The 23,253-nt window shown below is 39.0% G+C and overlaps 1 protein-coding gene across 12 annotated transcripts in view; it reads right to left on the minus strand.

The window, feature by feature from the left end:
* The window catches only part of LOC109852858 (homeotic protein antennapedia), a 147,865-nt gene that overhangs the window by 18,975 nt on the left and 105,637 nt on the right, over positions 1 to 23,253 (minus strand). For 9 of the 12 annotated variants that reach the window (XR_002250041.1, XM_020424413.1, XM_020424407.1 and 6 more), the window contains one exon: positions 1,233 to 2,621. Coding sequence is in view for 11 of the 12 variants with exons in the window: in XM_020424413.1 (XP_020280002.1) it covers positions 1,233 to 2,037 (805 nt within the window). In the remaining variant the exon portion in view is untranslated. Of the gene's footprint in view, positions 1 to 1,232; positions 2,622 to 10,987; positions 11,111 to 15,896; positions 16,009 to 23,253 lie in introns of those variants that run through there. The other 3 variants (XM_020424409.1, XM_020424408.1, XM_020424411.1) reach the window with 3 other exon arrangements.

Here is a 23,253-nt window from a genome sequence, read left to right on the forward strand (position 1 = left end):
TCTTATTACAAAACAATTATTTGCGTCATTTTCACTATCATGCTAACATGTGTTTATCTTCGATAAGCAAAATACAAGAAGATAGTTTTGCTACGAAAAAAATGATTGAGAAGAGTAAGAATAGTTTGTCATATTTTAGTGTCAAATAGATGTATGTTTGTAGATTATTATATCGTATTATATATGTTCTCCGGTAGCAGAAACCATAGATAGACAAATGAAGAAACAAGGCTGTAAAATCGACAACGTAAAAAATCAGCAGGGTTCCGTAACCTTCTGCTCGTGATATTTCTTTTACGCTAAGCGGTGGTGTAACTCTATTGTCACTTCATTCATTATCCATCATCAGTCGTCCGAAGTGTTGAGTAATGTAAGATCTGTCAAAGCACTGTCAAACGTGTGTGTAAACTCTATCGTTTGAATAAACAAAAATCTACTGTATTACTTAAGTGTATAGATTTGGATATCGGAACTTAAATCAAATCACATGATAAAGCGTACCTAATAAATAATATAATTGTGAAACGTAATAAATCGCGCGAAACAATTCTTCATTAGAAAAAGATATTAACTTTGCTATCTACCAGCGTAATATAATGTCGTGATGATAACAAGTGCGACCAATTGAACCAGCGAGGCTGACAATGAATTATCCCACGAATAAAATTGGATATGTCGACTTTGCGAGTTCAAGTGCCAACTAACATGTAGGAGAAAAGAACAAAAGATAGCGCTCATTGTGACTTGGCCGAAGCCGAGCGAGCGGTGAAACCTAGTGGACGGGCTAAAAGGTCAGCACAATAAATAACTCCGTTCGCGGCATATCTGGAGACATTGTGCCAATTTCGGAGTCGGCTGTTGTACGAATTTGGTCTAGTTTTGTGCGCCGTTGCATAAATCCAAAAGTTGGACATCTGCTACCTGAGATGCCTGACTAGAAACTTAGCTTTCTAAAAGACTTTTTGGTCGCGCGCCGAGTGAAATCTGTCTATTCTTAGAAACGGCACATCGTCGTATTCAATTTCACCTACGGGAGTTCGCACGATAACTGTGCGATTCTTGAAAGTTCGACAAATATTTTAATATATTTTTTATTTACACTTATCAAATGTATCTCGCGATAGATATTAATCTTGCGTATTAATTTCTCATCAACATCAGCATTCTAACAATGTTTGTTTTATTGACAATGTAAAACAAAATAAAACGCTTTATAATTCTGTTACACTTACCGAATTGACTCCTCATCCATGGATATAATGGGCTCGGTAAATTTGAGGTAGCCGCACCCTGAGGTGTACCTTGCTGCTGTTGACTGAGCGATGATGCAACGACGCCTTGATGCTGTTGAGCCTGCTGCTGTTGCTGAGGGTGCATTCCACCTTGTCCTTGTTGCGACGCGGTTTGTGATTGCTGCGGTTGCTGATACATCATATGTTGCTGCTGCGCCTGCAGATGCTGATGCTGCGATTGCTGTTGCGGATGCTGCGATTGCTGCGTCTGCATGTGCGGGTGCTGGCTGTGCATTTGGTGATGCATCTGCGACTCGACGAGAGGCGGACTGTCCGGCCCGTCAAGAACGCTACCTTGATGATCGACAGCAGCCGCTTGAAGTTTGCAACTGGCATAGACAATGGGAGTGGACGGATGTCCGTTAGGGGTTGGTGTGTGTCCCATGTGACCCATAGTGGCGTTCGGGGACGTCGACCTGTAACCGGCCATACCGTCCATACTTCCGTGTTCCTGTTGATGCTGATAGTAAGCCGCATTTCGCATGTCGATCCGGTTGTACGGGGGAAACCTCGGATAAGGCATGTCTTGCTGACCTCCCGTGGTTCCATAATGGTGGGCGGATACTCCTTGACGTAACAAACTCGGATCGCATGGATCACTGGCTTGCTGGGACTGTTGCTGGACCGATTGTGTCTGCTGAGGTACCTGTACGGCCGCACCGTAGTGCTGCTGATGCTGATGCGGGTGTTCCACCCCGCCATTTCGCAGGTCCGGGATGTACGAATTCGCGAAATACGAACTCATGCTACTGTCCCACCTGTCCCACCTGCTAATGCCACTTCTCTACGTTGCTGCTGACTGGCTTTCCTTTGGTTACCCGCGGCTGTTTTTATGAATATTTTTCTTTGTAAATTTACTTTGCTTTGTACTCTTCGTGCGGACACACTGGCACACGTCTTTACATAGATACAGATTTATCACTCCGAGATTGCATTACTTCACGAATCTTTTTTTTATTATTATTATTTTTCTTTTTTAATTTCTTTCTCACTCAATTCTTCTCATTTCACGCACTCTTGGACAGCACAAGCACACGTATATAATATCAAATTACCATCATTGTGGATCACATATACTTCATTTGACTTTTTTTTTTTTATCACACTGGGCTCACTACCGAAAGAGGATAAAATTATAAACTGGAGCACTACAGAACCTTTTAGCAAGTGGAGAGAGAGGGGAGAGTATACCGCGTATACAAGGTGGTGGCAAAAGATAGTAATCAGAGTCCTTCGTCTTTCCCGGTGTGACACCTTCGTTCAAAGCGCCAAGCCACTCCAGACCCGTTTCGTTCCTCTGTCCACCCTACAATCAACGTTATACCGCACCTGTAACATAAAAGGAAGCGACGCGTTATATTACATTGCTATGCATTTTTATAAGTTGTTCATTTCGTGACATATTACGCGCGCAAAATATATAAAATATATCGTAAAAAACTTTTTACATAAATATATGATGAGCTGTAAGATTTGTGATAAAACATTACGATATAAAGGGTGTTTGTAGCGGCCAAATACGAATAACATTTATTCTTATGGAAGTAGCGTTAGTACCGTTAACGGTAGTATCTCAAAGGTTCCACGCAGAATTTAAACATACACCGTCGTGAACGCAACTAAAAGCTTACTTTGCATGATCTTTGTCAAGCGAACTGAATGAACTGAGCGGAGTTTAGCTCTGAATGACAGAAGGCAAGTTACACATGTGCTCGTCACGGTGACGGCCATCGCACAGACGCCAAACTTATTACTCGAGTTCTGTGTGTGGGCGGGCTAAGCGATCGTTAAATTTGGAAAAATTTCCATCCATTAGAGAGAGAGGCAACATGGCCACTTCCCACCAAAACCTACCCTTCGCATTAATCTTTTTTTCGGAAGCTGTGTGAAGTGTGTGTCGTATAAAATTAGTGGGATGGGCGCAAATTATTCATACTTAAACTAAATATACACGTGTAAAACTGACTAACATACACACATAAATGATAAAAATTTAATCAAATTTTTTACACATCTAATCACATACTTTCAATTTCGATTCATCATCAATTGAAAATATGAAGAAAACACGCACATATAATAATAAGATAATAATGTCATCAGTTAAGTGACATTAAAGATCTATAAAAATTTAATAATTTGTGGTTCTCCCTTGTTTTAAAGCATGTATCATGTAACAATTATAAATTATATAATTTTACAAGATTATGTCTTTAACAATAAAAAAAGAAGATTATTTTGAAGTACTTTAAATAAGAAATGTCATAATTGACACCATAATTACAGTGCAAGATGGTATATTTGTTTCTTATCGACTGAAGACGTTAAAGGGTTTCTTTCCGCCTTTACAGGTCGATCTGCCGATTCGAGAGATCGAAACCTTCTATACCGACTGTATTTGACGTCCCAAAATTCTACTTTTTCTTCAAATATAAAACTTTTTAATTTTTATATCTTTTTACACTTTTTCAGTGCTTTTAACTTTTTTAACTAACTAATGATAGAAAAATATTCAAAACTTGTAACTAACATAAGTTTAGAAAACATTACGTGTCATTTGTTCAAAGTGCGAAAACTTTAATTCTGCTTCAAGTATAAAATCAGGATAAGTTTTTCAAAGTGTTAACAAGCGGCGAAATAAAAAAAATCATATATAATTTATTAAAACAGCATCACGTTTCTGTTTTAATTTTTAAAAAAACTTTGTTTCATCGCCCGAAATAGAAATATGTACAATATATTGATTTTTTTGTATGTGACATGACAATGTGGGTGGCACTAGACATAGGCAGCGCAGCGGGGTAAAGAGTGTGTGAGAGGGTGTGAGGCGCGACCCTTGGGAGTTTGCTGTACACGAGAACGGGTCGGACGCGGGACGATCGCGATTAACATTCCGGCCGCTAGCTTGCTGTTCGCGCGGCGCTTTCATTAATTCCAGCGTATTGATTCCACGGATTGATGAATGGCCGCCGATAGCGATTCCACGCGCTTACTGCCCCTTCCTTTCTCTCCTCGTCTCCCTCGCGTATAAATTCAACCTCTCGCAGGATTTGAACTCAATTCCCGCCCCGTAAATTCCCCTTTATGTATCCTCCTCTGAAGTGCAAGTATCTGAATACTATTGATGCGGACAACGTACTTTTCGCAGCTTCACACCCTCTGCCGAATGCATCTCTTCTCCGATTTAACGAAGAATACGCAAAATTAAGTACCGTTTATTCTCCGGAATAATTACCGTGGGAGTTACAAATTGTTAATAAAATATATATCAATTATTACAGCTCTCTCTTTTAATTGGAGTATTGCAACAGAGATAAGAAACATTACATTTCTCACATAATTTTTCTTCATTTTTTTGCATGTAAAATATACCACTGCAATTATTCTATATATAGCGGAACATTCGATTAGCAGGAGACACAATTTTGATTGGAAATCAGTATAGATTTTAGAACAAGAAACCAACTATTACAAGCGTTTGATTGAAACTAGAGGTTTTAGTTGTCTTTTAGTTTGACCCCTATGTAGTTGGAATTATTCTTTTTCTAAGCTTAGAAGTGGAACGTGAAAATAGAATTTAAATTTCATTTGACAGTGACATCGACCGGAAAGATCACAAACCAAATGACTATTTTAAGGGTCTATGAAGTGCATAATATTGCCGATAGATGGCGATGGTGATAGCACAGAAGAAGAGGAAAAAACGGGGTGGAGCGTGTCTGACAGTTGGGTGGGTTCGGGGCCAAGGTGATTGAAAACAGGGTGGAGCGTCATGTGACGCCATGGTTGGATATGGAAGTGACGTCACATAACTACGATGGCCTCTAGTTAGGCAAAATGGCCCCGGAATAAGAGTTTCTTTGTTGTCTCAGTCTCTTATCTATTACTTCAATATATTAACAATGGATGAAGCACAGTGCCTGCTATCACGTAAATTGTCATTCCGAAAGAAGCAAATGTTTCGGTGCTTCACTGTGTCGTTCCTTTGATCAATAAATAAAAAATATACAGGGTGTCCCAGAATTGGTGTAACATCTCTCGAAAACAAATAGAAGAAGTAAAACTGAGTCAAAAAGTTTTATACCATTTTGCTAGATTCGCAATAGTTACCGAGATCTTAATTAACAAAGATCAGCGAATAAGCATGCATCGGGCTGTCTTACTTGCTTAAGACAGCCCAGTGCGCTTCGCGCGCTTACGGTGTTACCCGTAGGAGCATATGGGAGGAGCTAATATAACAGCATGTACTATACCATATACATATTAAAATGTAATTGTGCGAAGCGCCGGGCTGTCCTAAGATAGCCCGATGCATGCTTATTCGCTGATCTTTGTTAATTAAGATCTCGGTAACTATTGCGAATCTAGCAAAATGGTATAAAACTTTTTGACTCAGTTTTACTCCTTCTATTTGTTCACGAGAGATGTTACACCAATTCTGGGACACCCTGTATATTGTTCAATTACAAAAAATGAAATAAAGAAATAATAATAATTAAAAACATTTAAAATATAATTGAAAACACCAAAAATAATCATGTGACAAAATAACTAATAGTTTAATTCTCGATCTTTGTGTATGAAATTAAATGATGTGGAAAACCCGTTTTATAATAATACAGTTTTAATTTAAAAAACAATAAAATTAAGATTTTATATCTATTGTTATTTTTGTTCAATAAATATAGAAAGAAAAAATAGAAAAAATATTGAGCTATCTGCAGACATCATCAGTTTACGTACATAAGACGTTCCGATGAAATAAGTGACGTTCTCACAGTCAGCTGAATCCCCAAAGATAGGGCCATAAATGGCACTTGCATTTGACAGTTATGGAACTCGTAGCTCGCGTCGGTCGTTCGCACCTCGTAAAGCAGTCGTAAACTAAGCGTGCCGTAAACTGAACGCACTTATGCCGCAACGTATAGCGATAACGTTTGTGTGTAAAAGTTATGAGGCTCTTGACCTTGCACTATGTAACACTTTGTAGCTTAAGTTGACAGTCCCTTAATACAATCATCTTCACGCTACATTATTTTTAAAAAATGCAAACTTAAAAACAATAATGCGTTTTCTAAACAAAATAAACGTGTAGAGTTAATCTGGAACGTTTGTAATGTAATTACTTAATAATTTGATTAATAATTAATAATTTGTATAATACTTAATCATTTGATTAATACGTAACAGAAATGTTGTTATTCGCGATCGAAATTCGTGCAATACATACGTCTTTTTATTTTATCGCACAAGAAAAAAAAGTTGTTAATGTGTGATAACTACATACATATTGTTATACTATAGTTCGTACTCTATAAAAAATAATGATAACCTGTGAAATCGGCGTTAAGTGGATGCAGTAATGACTATCATTACGTACAATGTATAATTTAGAACAAGATAGAGTTCACCGAAAACAAAACACCGAGACAATTAATATAAAGTAATTGAATCGAAACTGATGCATACATATTTATGAGATATCACACGATTTCGTATTTTATTACATAAAATGAGCTATTCTACAGAAGCATGACAATAGTTTTTTTTCATCTCCGCATTATTCTGTAACCGAATTTGTTATATATGTGTATGTATTACTGTCGTATGATTTATTCGCCTGGCGGAAGTTCTCAGGCATTAAAGCTGTCCGGCCTAGCGGCTATTATACAATAAATTTACATTTTAACATGTTATTAGTACATATATCACAATTTTTAATGATATCGAAAATTATGTATATAACAAAGATAAATGTATTGTTATTTAATTATTTGAATAATATCCGCATTTCTCGTGTTGTATTGTTTTAAAATGCAGTATCAATTTGTTAATAATTATACGAAAGTTAAATATTGAGTTTTCAAAAACATTGATATAAATTTTATCTTCGGAATAGAGTTAAAAATAATGAGAGATATAAATAATGTAATGTCTTTTTTATTTTAACACATATAATATATTTATATGTATGTTTTCTGAGAATGTCCACGTACAATTGAAAACAATGATGTGTCGACGAAAATATATTGAATAATGCATAAATATTGTAGAAGAAATATAAAGAATATATTGAATAGAGAATTGCACTCTGAATTCAGCGGCAAAGGCGATCGCACACGACGAGAGGCACCTCGGAAATACCGTTACGCGCATTAGAAGATCTCCAGTTGGCGGGAGGTCGAGGCGGCATTAAAGGGTATTCGCGCGCGATCAAAGATTCCAGCGCACTTGGGCGGCATCAGTATCCTGATTCCTAGCCGTGTGTTGATTCCGCGTGTGAGTTCTGTATAACGTGCTGTTCACGTGTTTGTGTACGCACGTACAGAGAAGGAGCCACGCGCAACGTGTGTGCGTGGCAGATCAGTCGAATGCTAACACGCATATACGATTAGCATAATCGAGTCGGACTGCAGGGAGAACCAGTTTGCAAGGCCACTGAAAAGCCGGCCGAGCGATCGCTTATGTGCCGTTCTCTCTGTCTACCGCCGAGCGCGCGCACGATCCATCCGTAACGCCGATAACGTCAGCTGAATGTGAGAACGAGAGGATGGTGATGCGTCTCCCATGAATAGCAGCTGTACGCGGGTGTTACGTGAGCTTTCTCTCGAATTACGAGACTTCGATAAGAACCCGACTATATAACCGTCACTTAATACCGTATACTGGTTATCTGGTATCGGAGAGAGGGCTTATATATGATTCTGTATGGCATGTATATGAAATAATACTGTTGAAATTTTGATAAATGACAGAAAGGATGTGCTGATTAGCGCATCGATGAGATCTTCTTAATCAATTTTATGTCTAAATTTATGCAATCTCTAACCGATCAAAGTTTTTAATGCTTGTTAAGATAAAAGTGTGATTTAACTGTCTTGAATGTAAAATAAAAAAAAAAACCTGTGGAAATAGATAGAGAAGTAGATAGTGTTATTTGTCGTCCTAAGAAGAAAGATTAATCGGTTATTTATCCCGATAGATATTGATGAAATTATTTATTAAAAATTAAAATGAGATGTGCAAGATATCTTCACAACATGTTTCACCGCGTACGCATTAATTCAGAATTTGTTAATTAATCCTAAATGTAAATGAGAACTAAATGTTGATTTTAACATTCAAGATTGCACCTCAGAGAAAGAGAAGATAAGAGAACATTATTAAAAAACCTAAAAGCATGTGTCTCAAATAAAATTCATCTATCTCATGCTTATCCAAGTTCATCGAGCAGAGAGGTCTTTTCCATCTATTCGCAATCGTTCACGCTACCGTAACTCTTCTTAATGGTAACAATTAACTAACCGCAGCGCATGCGTGTAAGAAACGCGTATATCTATATACGATAATCTACAAGAGTCTATTTTTTTCTGTTTTTTTTTCTGTCTTGTTCAGTGAAGCTTACTTGTATTTTTATATTTGTTCAATTTTACACGTATATATGCGCATGTACAAATTCTATTTTTTATATATAAAATGTTTATTTCATTAAGACTTTACATTTTATTTAAATACGTTGTCATTTGCGTATAATTTTATTTTTTATATAATTATACTCACAGTTTAAAATTGTATGAACGTATGCAAATACACACACATTTCCTGTCAAGCAGTTTAAGAATGCAGGAGACGGTGTGATAAATGAGCTTCGATAACTTGATTTCCGTGCTTAATAGCGTGCTGCTTTAATCAAAAGGAATTGATTAACCTATTAAAAGCAATTATTAGCACATTCTACAATATTAAAAGACCAAAATTGTATAGGTGTAGTGAATAATTATAAAAGAATCTGCTTTCAAGACATACAAAAACAATAATAATTATTATCATTATTAAATTAAATTTGTCGCAAATTTGTATATTTCTTTCTTGTTGCAATTTTAAATTCTTTATGAAATTATCTTTGAGAAAATTGATTTATTAAATTGAACAAAATATATGTACTACTATTACTATTTTAAGTATTCATATTAAGAAATTTATTAGCCGCAAAACATGCTTATTTATCAAACTGTGTCAATAGATCGAAAATAACATAACACAAGAAGCGATGTCTAAAACCGAACAAATTGGAGCACGGTTTTTCTATAAAATACACACAGTTTTGTAATTTTGCGTGACTTCTCCACAGGTACATCCTCTATGGCGCATTTACCTGTGCGCCACTGGAGTTCTACCTCACCTATTGTCTCAATTTTTCCCGCTTACCAGCAGGGAGCTGTCAAAAGTCCCGACACAGTTCTACGATTTTGTAACTTTCACAGTTTTTTTTTCAAATGCAAACTTTTATTGTCCGTAACAAGATTTACAACGGTCAGCTTTTTATCTTAGATAAAATATTGTTAAGGGACAATTGATCAGACGTGAAACCGGCACATAGTACCAGTCAATCTTTAGTAAAAGGTAACCTACATCTCTTCTATTAGTTTCGAGAGTTCTCTCGCGACGAGAAGAAAAATTCGAGCACTTTTTTTCCAGAAGAACGCCAGAAGATTACGTTTCAGTTTGTCTTGTACCTGATCATCAACTTACTGCGTGGTCGCAAATTATTTTGTGTCAGTGTTTCGCTACTAACTAAGAAATGAGATCGTTAACGGTTCTGTGAATTTCGCCAGATGAAAGTGGATTGGTACCGATATATACCTACTACCGTGCTCGTGAAAAGTGTCACTCTAAGTTTCAGCAAATGTTGTTCCTGATTTGGAAGTGCGTTAAGTTGGAAGTCAAGGGTTAATCGTTCCAGATTTCACTTAATTAACGGAATTATCTCTCTCTAACTAGATATTATCGCAAGATGGTGTAAAAGTTCTTTAAAAGTGTCGTAAAAGAAGTTTCACCCGGACGAAATGTAACCGTAGATAACTACGTATTCGCGCACGACCGAAATTAAATTTCCAAGTAAAACATTTTTGCGCGATCGTGTGTATTTAACGCAAAATAACCAATTATATAAGTTTTTTCAGTTTTAATTTTTTATTTATATTTTTTTTATTTTAGAAAACTGTGCATATGCATAAAAAACAGATAGTTCAAATATTTTCAATATTAGACACAATTTTGAGACATTGTGCTAATTATTTTGTTATATTGACCACTTTTTTTTACTCATTGCAACACACATTATCCCGTGATTTAAATTAGATAATCAAGATTCATGACGCAAACTAGTTACTTTCCGGAGGGACAACGTAGAAAGGGTAGACACTCGGATAATTCATAATTTACGCGCATGTGGATGACTGATGAGACGAGAGCTGCACATGGTTTATATAATATCGAGGAGAATCCTTTATGACAGTGTTTTATCAAGTTTTTTTTTTGTTTTCTCTTATTATGTATTAAAGGAAAAACCAAAATCACACCGACGGATTTATAAAGTTTCAATTCGCACACAACTCCAACAATTTACAGGATGCGGTTTTGTGTTTAACCCTAATTTTTTTCGATACTATAAATTATTCTATACCGACAAAGAGCGAGAAAATTAGGTGCGTCTCTTTACACAATGGCGACAGCAAACTCGAAATTACGAAGCCCGAGCCTTTATTTCGTCGCAAGCGCGCGAGAGGGTATCTATAAGGCCGCCCGAGACACGGCGGAGAGTACAAAGTTTTGACGTCACCCTATAAATCAACCAACACACTCGCTCGTTCAAGACGTTGCACGAACACATCCCGAGTTGAAGTTTTGCTCACCGTATGTCTCTTCCTCCGCTCTCGACACGGACAACACGTACACGGTGAGTCAAAAATTTCAGCAGCGTCTCGTACATCCTTGAATCTCTCACACACATCAAGTACGCAACATTGGAGCATCGTCTAAAGCAGAGTTAAACGTCAGATGTTGTAGTGTAAGTAACAACTGTGATATTGTTGAACAATACAATCAAATCCGTTCGTAAAATAGTATACGTGAAAAACATAAAATAAAATTGATGCAATTGCGAGAAAAAAATTACCAAATTTTGTCCTCGGATAGTTTGCAAATTGATGCAAATTGATAGCTTGCAAAACTACTTTTCGAGAAAATTTATGAGAATGGAAACGAGAATGTTAAGATCGCACGCCAAGATGTACAAATTAAATTACTGAAGAATGTGGAAATGAGGAATATAGCACGTAGCAAGAGGGAACGTGGGAATGTCAAAATAAACAGCGCCACTGGAGTTGACTCTGTCTACTGAAAAATTTTGGCATCGTCGCGCCGGGACATCCAACACTGTCGGCACAACTTTGAAATTATCTCGAGGTAATTTATATTACGACCGCGAGCCGAGAAAATGTGCGCGACGTACTCTTGAATTAAAATCGTCGCCGCGATAACGAATCGGAATTAATAAACTTTCATGTGGAGAAAAATTGGATAAAACGACATTATTTGGTGTTTAAGTGTATATACGTGTTAATCAAGTATACTAATTTGCAAAATTACACGTATGTAAATATAAAAAATTTCATTTATTATTAGAACAATATCTCAGTGTGTTGCAAACTTATCAAACTTTTGTTAAACAAACAAAGACTTTACGAGAGTCGTAATGGGTTTTTTAAACACTTCAAAAAAAGAAAAAACGTGTAATTTGCGATAAAAAAAAAAAAACGAATACAAAAATGAGGTAAAACTAGTTAGCGAAAATTATACGTCGGTAAGATATATTTAATGTTAAACACAAAAAACCGCGATACCACGAAGTGATATGACAGCACTCGCGGTAAAAGAAAATATTTAGGTTTTCACGTACGTCTGCTTTCATTCATGTGTATATGTACACATTCCTCACGATAAGATAAAAATAGAAGCGCATAAATGTTATACAATTAGGAAATGAGAAGCTGACTTATCGCGAATCTTGATTACATATAGATATAGCGCATCCGCGTGGAAATACAATCAGTTTACTTCGGAATTATTCTGCAGATCTTTCTAATTACGCAATTACCGGTGCTAATAGTTATTAGTAGCGGATTCGCGATTATCTCGTGTGAAAACATTGTTAAAGCAACATTGTGCATATTTAACACACTAATGATAAACTCGGAAATTGCAACTTTTGCAATTGTAAATAAAAAAAATCGTACCCTTACGACGTACGGAATGTTATTCTTTACTGACCTACATAAATAATCGTTAAGGTTTCTTTTGCTCGTTTTAAGAAAAGAGATAAAGAGTAAAAATAAAGATTTACATATGTATACGTGTACGATATTTGTACGCGTGAGAGAACAACCTGCGAGTATAAAACTTACTACAACCAAACCATGGGGAAACCGTTGTGGAGAACGTTCTCTAAGGCCGAAATCGCAGCTGTTCTTCGTTCGCATGGTCGATGTCTCGGACGCAAAAATCAGATGGCAAGCAAAGAAAAGCAAGCAGAAGAGAGGAAGTAGAGAAAAAAGGAGGCACGTCGGGTGGGGTGTCAGTCTAAGAGGGTAAGATCGAGGATTCGGTCGGCGAGGTGGAGAGGGGCCGGCGATACGGATACGGTATTGGATGCTACTACGGGGACGAGGAGCGACGGTAGGGGTAGTTTGACAAGTTGACAAGAGCACAAAGGCCGCGGCAGACACCCTCGAGCGAACGGCAAGAAGGGAAGGGACGAGCGCGCAGAGAGAAGGGGTGTAGGTAGGGTGAAAACGATGGCAGGGGGCGTCGCGACGCTCAGCGACGGAGGATTGTTGGATGGCGGGGAGTCTGAAAGCCTGGTAGATCCGACGCCGCGAACAAAGGGTGGCTCACCCCACCGGATAACAGAGTTTGGGAAACGAGAGATCGCCTATACCGATTTACTCCAAGTCGTGAAGATGCACGCGTATATGTGTGAGTGTGTGGATGCGTAAAACGTACATGTACGCGCCGCAAGCGTGGGTGAGCTTGGGTTTGTTCGACCGATCCAATAGATACGCCGCGGGCCTAATATCGAAAGTTAAGGGCGAAGCTGAAGCTCGTGCTTAATTAAATCGGAAGACCGTGGGAGAGATAATCGCTGCTCCCTGAGCGGCAAAGGTCAATATATGGTGCTGGGCAATTTGATTTTCGCATGGCAATTGAAAATAAACGGAAATTTAAACAGTCGATATTGCAATTAGATGAGCAAAGTTATCAAAGTTGAGAAATAATTTATCAATTATTGATTCGAACTGAAATAGAAATTCTTAGGATTATTTCTCATTTGTCGTTAAATTTTGTGCTCAGTTTAATCGAGAAAGAAAGAAAGAGAGAAAATTTTTATATTTTCAGAATATCTTTTTTGGCAAAATAAACTATACGGGCACGAAATTTATGATATATATATCTCTAACACAATTTCATAGAATTCCATCCTTGCATCGAACTTTAAAAAGGAACGGGAAGCGAAAAGAATGCGGTTCGCACCCCGTGAAAAACCCTGACAATTTTTCACAATAGAATCCTGTACCCGCGTGTGCCGATAACCGTTCAAAGGGCAATAAATATCTTTGCTAACCACCTTCTATAAGGCAGCCTCCGCAAAAGCGTTCCATTCATACCGCAGCATAACGTTAGCGTGGGCACTGACTCTTCCCGTTTCCGTTACCCCCTTCGTCACCACGCTTCGGCCCACATTGATACACATATCGACTCCCTTATGGTTTACGAGCCACCGCCGTGATTTATCGCGCTTGAAAATACCGCGCGGCGTCATTAGAAACATCATTCGGTATCTCGGTACGTCTATCATTCCAAAACCTAAAGTAATTCAATGATCCACGCACCGCCTCTGTCCGACCCTTTCGTTCCGTACATAGTTAATTTGCGTTGAAGATATATGTGCGTTATACGCGCGCGCTTCTGCAAAGATCCGGATACATCAGAAAAGTCTTCGTAACACTTGTTTTAATAGCTTATCTTATCAACGCAATTGAAGTGCACTTTTATCAAGTCATTTTTTTTATAATTAGAGGAACATTAATATTTAACATTTTTATCTGATAATGTACATTTGCGCAATTGTTTTTATTTATATAAAAAAGTTTATTATACATTTATCTAAGATTATAAAATAACTATAATAATTATAATATGTTGCTATATATATATATAGCAACATATTATAATTAAAATGACAACAAAAAAATATAAGAGATAATTTTTACACGTACGATATACCGACACAAGTTCATACAGAATTACTCTTTTCGCTTCCTGTTCTTCCTCATGTTCATATCACGTTCCCTCTTCCACACTATACGTCGCTAACCTCATACCTGCGCAGCCACTAAATCAGAAACGCAGCGAAGCGTCTTTCGTTCCCGTTGCGGTGCCGCGAATCATCCCTCTATACTATAGGATTTTACTATCTAGAAAAGCAGTCAGAATAAATACATATATATATATATATATATATAAAACTTGAGTAAAAAATACAAATTTTCGTGTATATATATCTTTGCGGCAGATACTAAAACCTATTTAGTATGATCGCTGCAATAAAAATAAACGCCACCCAATTAAAACTAAAATTGCGTTTTATGACTTATTTCGCGCTACACATAACATTTATAATAAACTAAATAATAAATTAATATAGTAGATAAAATCTACAAAAAAAAAAAAAAAAAAAAAATAATCGGAACGCGATTAAAGATGAATAATTACGACTTGTTCGTAAGAGTAATGATAATTTATAGACAAGTCGGCAGCATTGTATGTAAAAAGACTCGGAAAATAATCCGGTTATCTAATTCCACATAATCATGCATAAACTTTCTTACGGCGGAAGACGATTATGCATGATAACATTAATCCTTTACCGGTAACCCTTGTCAACTCGAAGGGTTCCCAGCTCATTAGATATTCCAAGGGTTCCGGCACCGTATCGAAACACCTCTTATGTTCAACGTAATTGTATACCAGTTACGATAAACGACATTTAGCGATACTTGAAATTGCGTCGTTTTTTTTTTTTTTTTTCAATCAACGAGTTGATCAATTATTTTTTTTAGAACAGATCTTGAGGCGACGAAATGGTATTTAAATGTAGCGGCGGGACCACCCCTGACTTCATAATTTATCGTTCGATCTCGGCAATCGCGTTTTTCCGATAGAAAAAAGTGAGAAATTACGAGGAAGATCGCATGCGTGACGAAACAATAATAAACCAGAAAACCGGACCAGGTCGAACTATTATGCGAGATGACTCTCTTATCTCATCAGGTAACCGAGTGACCTGTCTTGGTCTTCCTACCGGGTTACCTGTTTGTTTCTCCAATGACAAACTCGATTGCCGTATCTGAACCATCCGGGGTCTTAAGATCTTCATCTGCGATAATATGGGGGTGTCGCACTGGTGGAACATTTATTTTCACGTTCTAAATGTCAGAACTTAATCGTATAATATAGCTACGGAGAACAGTCACACTTGATAACTTTTTTACGTGTAAAATATCAAAAATTGCCATCAAACGAGCTGATGTATAATAAACTACTCTCGATAATCAATTCTGATGTTTCCTCCAGTTGCGGAGAAAACATCGGAAAACCGATTGGGAGAACAGCTCATCAAACAATAATTCGCCGTTGAGCAAACTTTTACGGTTTTGCGATTCTGGTCTCTTTTGCTGGCTAGCTGGTGTGAAACAAACATACCTTTCTCCACATGATCCGTCTCGATTTCTCGTAGCTGCGAACGTTGACTTACGCGCGTCTGCAACTTACGCGCACTATCGTATCTCCAAGCGCATATTCCCGCGTGCGTGCGCGACACCGAACCTCTTCGCTAGCTATCAGCTAATTAACATTACAGACAACGCGAGTCACAAGCGGACGAGCAATTACCGGACGCGGTTGTCGTCGTCGTCGTCGTCGTCGTCGTCGTCGTCGTCGTGGCCGTAGCGTCCTTATCGACTTCGCGTCGTTGTCAACCGCGAAAAACCGACAACCGGCTGTCGGCAGACTGTGCAAACGGTGCCAATTAGGTGTACACAGGTGTCAATTTGTCGTTGTCCCTCGTCACGCTTTCGTATCATGAGAGCCGCGACCAAAGGAATCTCTAGGCGAGAGCGGAGCAATTTTCGCGCCCGCATTTAAGTGATTCGCATCGCGATGCAACCGCGTGACGACGGTAATTAGTTCCCACTGCACACGCTGATATATAACGGACTGACTGTGACTGCGCGGCGCGGAACGGCGTGGCTCTGTCGACCGAAAGTCTGGAAAGCGCGTTCGAGCTTCCCAATAAACGCTTATCCTTCACAATGTTTGTGCGTTTGCTAAATTGAAGCGAACAGGCGATGGCCGAGCGATCGATCTGACGACTCGTGGATCTGAGGCGACTTGTTGGACGAAGAGAAACATTTTTGTCGTTGAAATTTTTTTTATCTCGCACACGTACAGTTTGAAAAATTAAATAATTAATAGTTTTTATATAAATTGAATTTTTTGTCGTGATATACGTACAAATTTAATGCGCCAATGTCATATTGTGTTTCACTTGATGTTGCGCACATTCAACTATGTACTTGTTCATCGAACTCGCGTTCGAATTTGGCGCGTCTTCTATCTCTCCTTTTTTCTTTTTCCTCTGTCTTTCTTTAAAAGTATTTTGCGCGTTGTAATTCACGGTATCAGCTGATGAATCATCATCTTTCGCGAGACTCATGCGCGTGCAAAACCGAACTGTCCGCAATTGCACTTTTCGACGCGCCCGCGATTACACATTGTTCGAACTCTTCCACCGTGTCGACTTCGTCGGACTTCTCTCTTCGCACTCTCGATCGCTTCGCTCGAACTGACAGCAGAATGCGCGTCCCCCGAATGTTCACGTACACACGATGCGGCCCGCGCGCGACTCCGCGTGTGTCACAGCTTCTGACTCGGCAGAAGCACAGACAGAAACGAAACTACACAACGTGACTAACGCGCACAGAGAAGCGAACAGACGTGAACTATGCGTGTGCGTGCTCACGTGCGTGCGTACAGGGGGGGGGGTGAGAAACTGGAAGAACAGACAGAGAAGGCGAGAGAAAGAGCAAAAGAGAGAGAGAGAAAAAGAGAGAGTGAGTGGAAAAAAAGAAGAGGGAACAGAACGGCGGCAGAGCGCCGGGATATCCACCACGCCGCTAACCAATTCCGCGAGCGTCGCGCGTGCGTGTGAGCGCGCGTGTGTGGACAGACGTGAATGTGTGCAGAGAAGCGTATCCTCCCGTCGAGCGTGGAACGGACGAGAGCGTCGAGCTGTCAGCGCACCCCACCCCGAAATCCCCTTTGAAATCAACCCCTCCCATCGTGACGGAACCCCTCCCTACTCCGTGTCGCAGGCTCTTTTCCCTTGACTAGTCATTCTCCATCCCTCTTTGGACAGCCCCCCGACTGCGACAACGTCGAGGAGCCGTCGTGTGTCTTGCACGAGAAAGCGAAAGTAACAGAATCACGACGTGCAAGACGTGAATTATTTTAACAAAACTATCACCGCAATAAAAAAATAGAATAAAAAATTCGTCGTTAAGGGTTATTTTATTTTATTTTCTCGTTACTTCGACAAAATTAATAAAATGTTTGTTACAATACAAACGGAAATCGAACGAAATTGAAAGAAAAGAGATATATGGATAAAAGATAAAAAAGAGATATGTAAGGTGAAGTATGTATGAAGGAAAATGTACGGGAACTGCGTACGAATAGCGTAAAAGCTCGGTCTCTTTCGTTTTCCACGGACGCGGACGAATCATAATTCTTATTCACCTCCGGCTGGAAATCATCCCTTCTTTCGACTTTTCTTCCGGTCTTCTTCTTCGCTCTCAGCTTTGCCCATTTCCTCCCTGACCACCCTACTTTCGCATCGGAGCGTGAACGCCCACCCTCAGGCCATCAGTGGCGCAAAAAGATGTTTTATGGTAAGAGAGTCTCAATTTCGTCGAAAAAGTCTCGATTTTGAAAACTATTTTGAAAATTGTTGAATCACGTGACACACATTTTTGAACACACACATTCAAGCTCTTTGACTTTATAATTCTTGTTCTTTTCGGTGCTTGACTTTACTCACTCCATTAGCGGCCGACACTTCATTAGCATAACCGAGTCCCAACCCCTTAGGAAGCGAGAATGTCAACCAGTGGTCGAAGGGCCGGTTTGACAGAGTTAGTAGGGATAAGGGTATTATGACGAACTCTTTCTACTGGCATACGCCAATGGGTGAAGAAATATATGTACGAACCCCGCGACACACAGTAGTATACAATCAAGGGCTTGAAAAGAGTCCGCCATTGTTCGCCGAACGTTGTCCAACAACCGGAGGCTGACCTTTCGGTAAGAAAACGAAGACGAAACCTTTGAAATAGAGAGTGGCGATTTTATTAATACGGCCGTGACTTTTAGCTTTACATGCAAGACGTCTATATCGTGCAAATCTCAACAATATATTATTTGTATTAAAGCAAATCGTTACTTGAGAGTATTAAAAGCAAACTTATATACGTGTGCTATATTTTTGTGTTACACGGTTTAAAGAGAGAGAAATAAATTTAGATTAAAAAATCGCAGTAAAAGCTGCGAGCTTCATTGAAAGTTTCCAAACTTGATGGTTCATTACAAAGATTTGGTTATTTAATTAAATGTTTAATTTAATTCGTGAAGAGAAATACAGAAGTGTTAGTGACTGATTATATTAAAAATAATTATCATTTTAATGCGCATTTAAACGACATATTTTCCTCTCATAACTCTACTATCTCTATATTTCATTTCTATCGTCTATTAACGTAATAAAAGTGGTTCGAATTGTTCCCGGATTCATCCAGGGAGATCCTATATATAGGATAGGTTAGAAATTTTTTTTCAAAGAAAATGGAGTTGGCCTGTGTCCGAGCGGCAAAGTGATGACTTTATCCAATCGCCTCGATTTCTCATCCGCATTCGTTTCTCTACCCGCAGGCTGACCCGCAGTCTCACCCAGGAAAGAAAGAGAGGAGACCGAGCGAGGGAGAGAAGCGCCCATGACTTATGGTCGCCATTACGGTACCGATAATTATATGCTGCTCCATAGCCGCTCCCTCCTGTATGTTGTACGAAAGGAACGAGAGGTACGGTAGATGATATCCTGCCTGCCGACGAATTTCGAACAGCCGACCTCTAACGTAACCACACGCGCATCAACCATACGTTTCCTCTTGACTCGTCGATCGACCCGATCGATATGTTAGAGGAGTTCCGGTATTTTAGAGGAGTTGGGAAATAATTGCTCGATGCGAGCTCGATCATTATTATCACTAATACGTGCAATCTTTTTTTTTTTTTTTTTGCCGCGCTTTGCTGATATTTTGATATGATAGCGTGATTTATATAATAAATCAAAATGTTTTTGTATAAATTATTTTTTTAAGTTCATAATAATTCGAAATAAGAAAACTGTGTATCTGACAATGATCGAGTAAAACAAAATTAGCAATTCGAACTAACACTCTCAATTGAGAGGGGGAACGAGAGCCTCAATTTTGTGGAAACGAAGAAGCAGTAAACCCCGAAGAAAGGACCTCGGTATCCTTATGACTCCCTACGGCCCTCTTATTACGTTGATTCTCTTACGGAACACAGTGATTAACGCAAGTATTTTGTAATGATTCGTTATTACATCGAATTGACTCAATTAATAACATACTGGTTGCGAGTACATTGACGATCTTAACTTGTTCTTCGAATATAGTAGCAACCAAACGGTGTCAGTTTGCTGATCTCTTTGTTCACTTTTTATGAAAAAAAAGCAGCAAACAATAAACACCAAGCTAAATAAATAAATAAATTATATAGAAAAGTTTCTATAAGAAAAGATGCTATAAAAAAGTGCGACAATTTTTTATGCAGATCGCATCTTGTTAAGAAAACGCGATTTGTCAGATCACGAGAGTGCAATTGAGATCGCGCAACTTATTGAGACATCGGTGTGTTTAACACGCCGTTACGTCACGCTTCGTGACTTTTATAGTAACAAATCGGGACGGTATTGTGTCCCGTGCATGAGCTTCCACCACAATATTACAGCTTACATATGTGCGAACGTCATTAGCATAACCAACAAGCTCGACACGACGCCCCGCACAGGACGCAGACGCGGCGAACACAGAACGTTGTTAGTTACATGTGTAAAGAGTTCGGGAGAGAGACAGAAGGGGGATGCGTGAGGAACGGCAGCGAATTCATGAGAACACACCAGGTGTATTCTACCAGTTCTTGATCTTCTGAGCCACGTGCTCTGACATATTCTTAACTCGGTAGTGCTCGCAAATCATTTTACAGTTTATATATTTCTAGATTTTATTTTTACTTGCGTTTCTCAATCCGTGACGTTCATATATCTCTTCCGTGGATCATTAAATAGTAGATAGTTGTTGACAGAACTCTAGCAGTGATTGTTTTGGATATTCAACACGTGCATATTTTTTAATATTCCAATTTTTCTGAAGTGCAGATGTATAATTGAGTTCGCAATTTAGAGCGCGCGCGGGGCTTACTTGCGCCGCGTAAACGGCATAAACAATTTCTTCACTTCAACGTTGTTACGTAACGGGAGAATCCGTTCCCTTATTGTTTACGAGCGCGAGCTTCTTAAATTTGTGTTATTTTCATCCGATGTCGCAAGATAAATGGCTTGCGGATTTTCTGGCAACAACGTTATCCAAAAAAGGAATGGAGAAAGAAGCATCGGCAAAAGAATATGAGAAGAGAGAAAGAGAGTTCATCCTCCGCTTCGCCTCCTAAGAAAAAGTTAGAAGTTGTTCTTGAAGAACGTCGTTCTTCGAGGCACACAGTGAGCGGCACGTCGCTCTCTACCCGTCTCGCCTCCGTATGTCGCCCTCCATCTCTTTTGTACCTTTTGCCTGTTCTTTTTTTTCCGCGTGTTCAAGAGCAGTGTGCGACGCCTTCGGGGCGCCGCGTCTTGTTATCCGCGTGATATATGGCGAACTAATTGTACCGCGATAAACAACGATCGCGTTGCAAGGAAATCGATCACCCATTTGTATACAGTTATTCGCGCGATGATCGAACCTCGCTGCAACACTTCTTAACAGTGTTTATAAACGTAGATAAAATAAACACACAGGCGAGCTTTTTTCTCTCTCTGATGAATTTACATGTTGGTAACAGATGAAATTTTTGTTGCAAAAAATAGGCAACTATTTTTTCTTTTTTTTTTTTTTTTTTTTTTTTTATTGCTTGAACCGTTGCCTTTAATAAATTGTCGTGAATGTTGACATCCTCCGCCGGTTTTGGTTTTGCGTCCGGCAAGCGCGAGAGCGCGTCCCCCTCCCTGTTGGCCCTACTTCCTTAGTCCGTCCGTCGGCATTCGTGATTTATCGCAACGGAAAATAGGAGAAATAACAAGGGATGTCGGCTGCGTTATATGCCTCGCTCTATCCCAGAATAAAAATGTACTTTGAACCCGCAAGCCAGCTATAACCGGACGGTTTTTTAATAGCGAACATGGTAACTGAATCGAATATTTGTTTCGTAAAATTGAAACAATAAAAACTTTTAGCTGCTAACTTGAACTTTCTTATTTTGTGGCGCATTTTGTGAATATTTTTTAATTACTGCAATTGCAAAAGACATTAATTATAGATATATAAGATAAAAATAGATGGAAAAAGTACTTTTTAAATATAGATTACATCTATTAAAGTTTAGAGTGAAATCATTTCTACTTTGTTCAAAACGCAATATAATTACATGTAATGTTTTACTTTTAATTTAGATTATTTTTAAAAATAACGTGACTGCGTATAATATTCATTAGTACGTGACGACGCGCAAATATCACGCGCGCGTCCAGTCACACTTTTCACATGAATCTTCTTCGACCTTAGTCAAACTACAGATAATGTAGCGTAACGTGTTTTACTTTTTTTTAATTGTCTTGTAACCTCGGTTGTTTATAACGTGCAAATTTACGATCACTTATTTTTCTGTAGTTGCATATGGTTGCGCAGAAAGCATGGACCGGGAAGAAAGTTACGGTCTGTGAAGATTAGTAGAAGATTGTTCTACTTGTTCGTATTATCTTTGTTCTTTGTGCGCACGTCTGACGGAAATCAAGGAAAGTTTGCACTATTGTAAACCGAAAAAAAAAAAGAAAGTTAAAATCGTATAAAGGCATTGTTGGTTGCGTCACAGTGAAGCTATTCCACGACCTCCCCTGTTCCTTTTTCCTCAGAGACCGAGAAGGCCTCGTGTATAATATCAAAATTTATGGCTTAGGCCGGCATAAAGCGTCCGAACTTTTTCTCTTTAGCATTTCATGCCTTCTCTCTTTCCTTCTTCAACGTTATATCCCTCCATGTGCTTCCAACACTGTCGATCTCTCTCCTCTGTACATTCCAGCGCGCATAGTATTTCGCACGCATTTATGTGAAATACATATATATTATTATTATTATTTTTTCTCTCGTTACATTTGCTATAAATATAAAAGAGTCATTATGAAACATATTCGTGCAAAATATTTTTTCACTTAAATTTAGTGATAAATCAACGTATCACGTAAACATTATCTAAATCAAGTGATTTCGTCTTGATATCAAAAGTAAACTGTGCTTATTAATAACGGAGTCATGAGAACGGCTACACGTGCGGAGTAGTTTGCGTGCTGCGGTAATCAGTATAATGATCAGTGGCCGAATTGACGTATCGCCAAGATAATATATATGACGGCATATGGCGGCAGATGCATTGCGCAGCGTGACGTGCTCTAACGCGTCATTGATAGCCCTCCACTCCTCTCCCCCTTCCCCTTCCCGTACCTCCCGTCACTCTGCCGCCCTCCATCAAATTTTCCTATCACCCCAGACTACTCCCTTCATTTCCTGCCCCGACGATCCCCCTGCTCGTCCCTGTACCAGCTCGCTCTTCCTCCCCCTTCTATCGTGAGCGGAAGGGACGTAATACGAATGAGGGGAACCCATGGCCAACCAGCGTCTCGTTGCTTTTAGGGATAAGAATTCTATCCGCGTCGTAT

The sequence above is a fragment of the Pseudomyrmex gracilis genome, unplaced genomic scaffold, assembly GCF_002006095.1.
Source record: "Pseudomyrmex gracilis isolate BER0280 unplaced genomic scaffold, ASM200609v1 scaffold_38, whole genome shotgun sequence".
NCBI classification, from domain to species: domain Eukaryota; kingdom Metazoa; phylum Arthropoda; class Insecta; order Hymenoptera; family Formicidae; genus Pseudomyrmex; species Pseudomyrmex gracilis.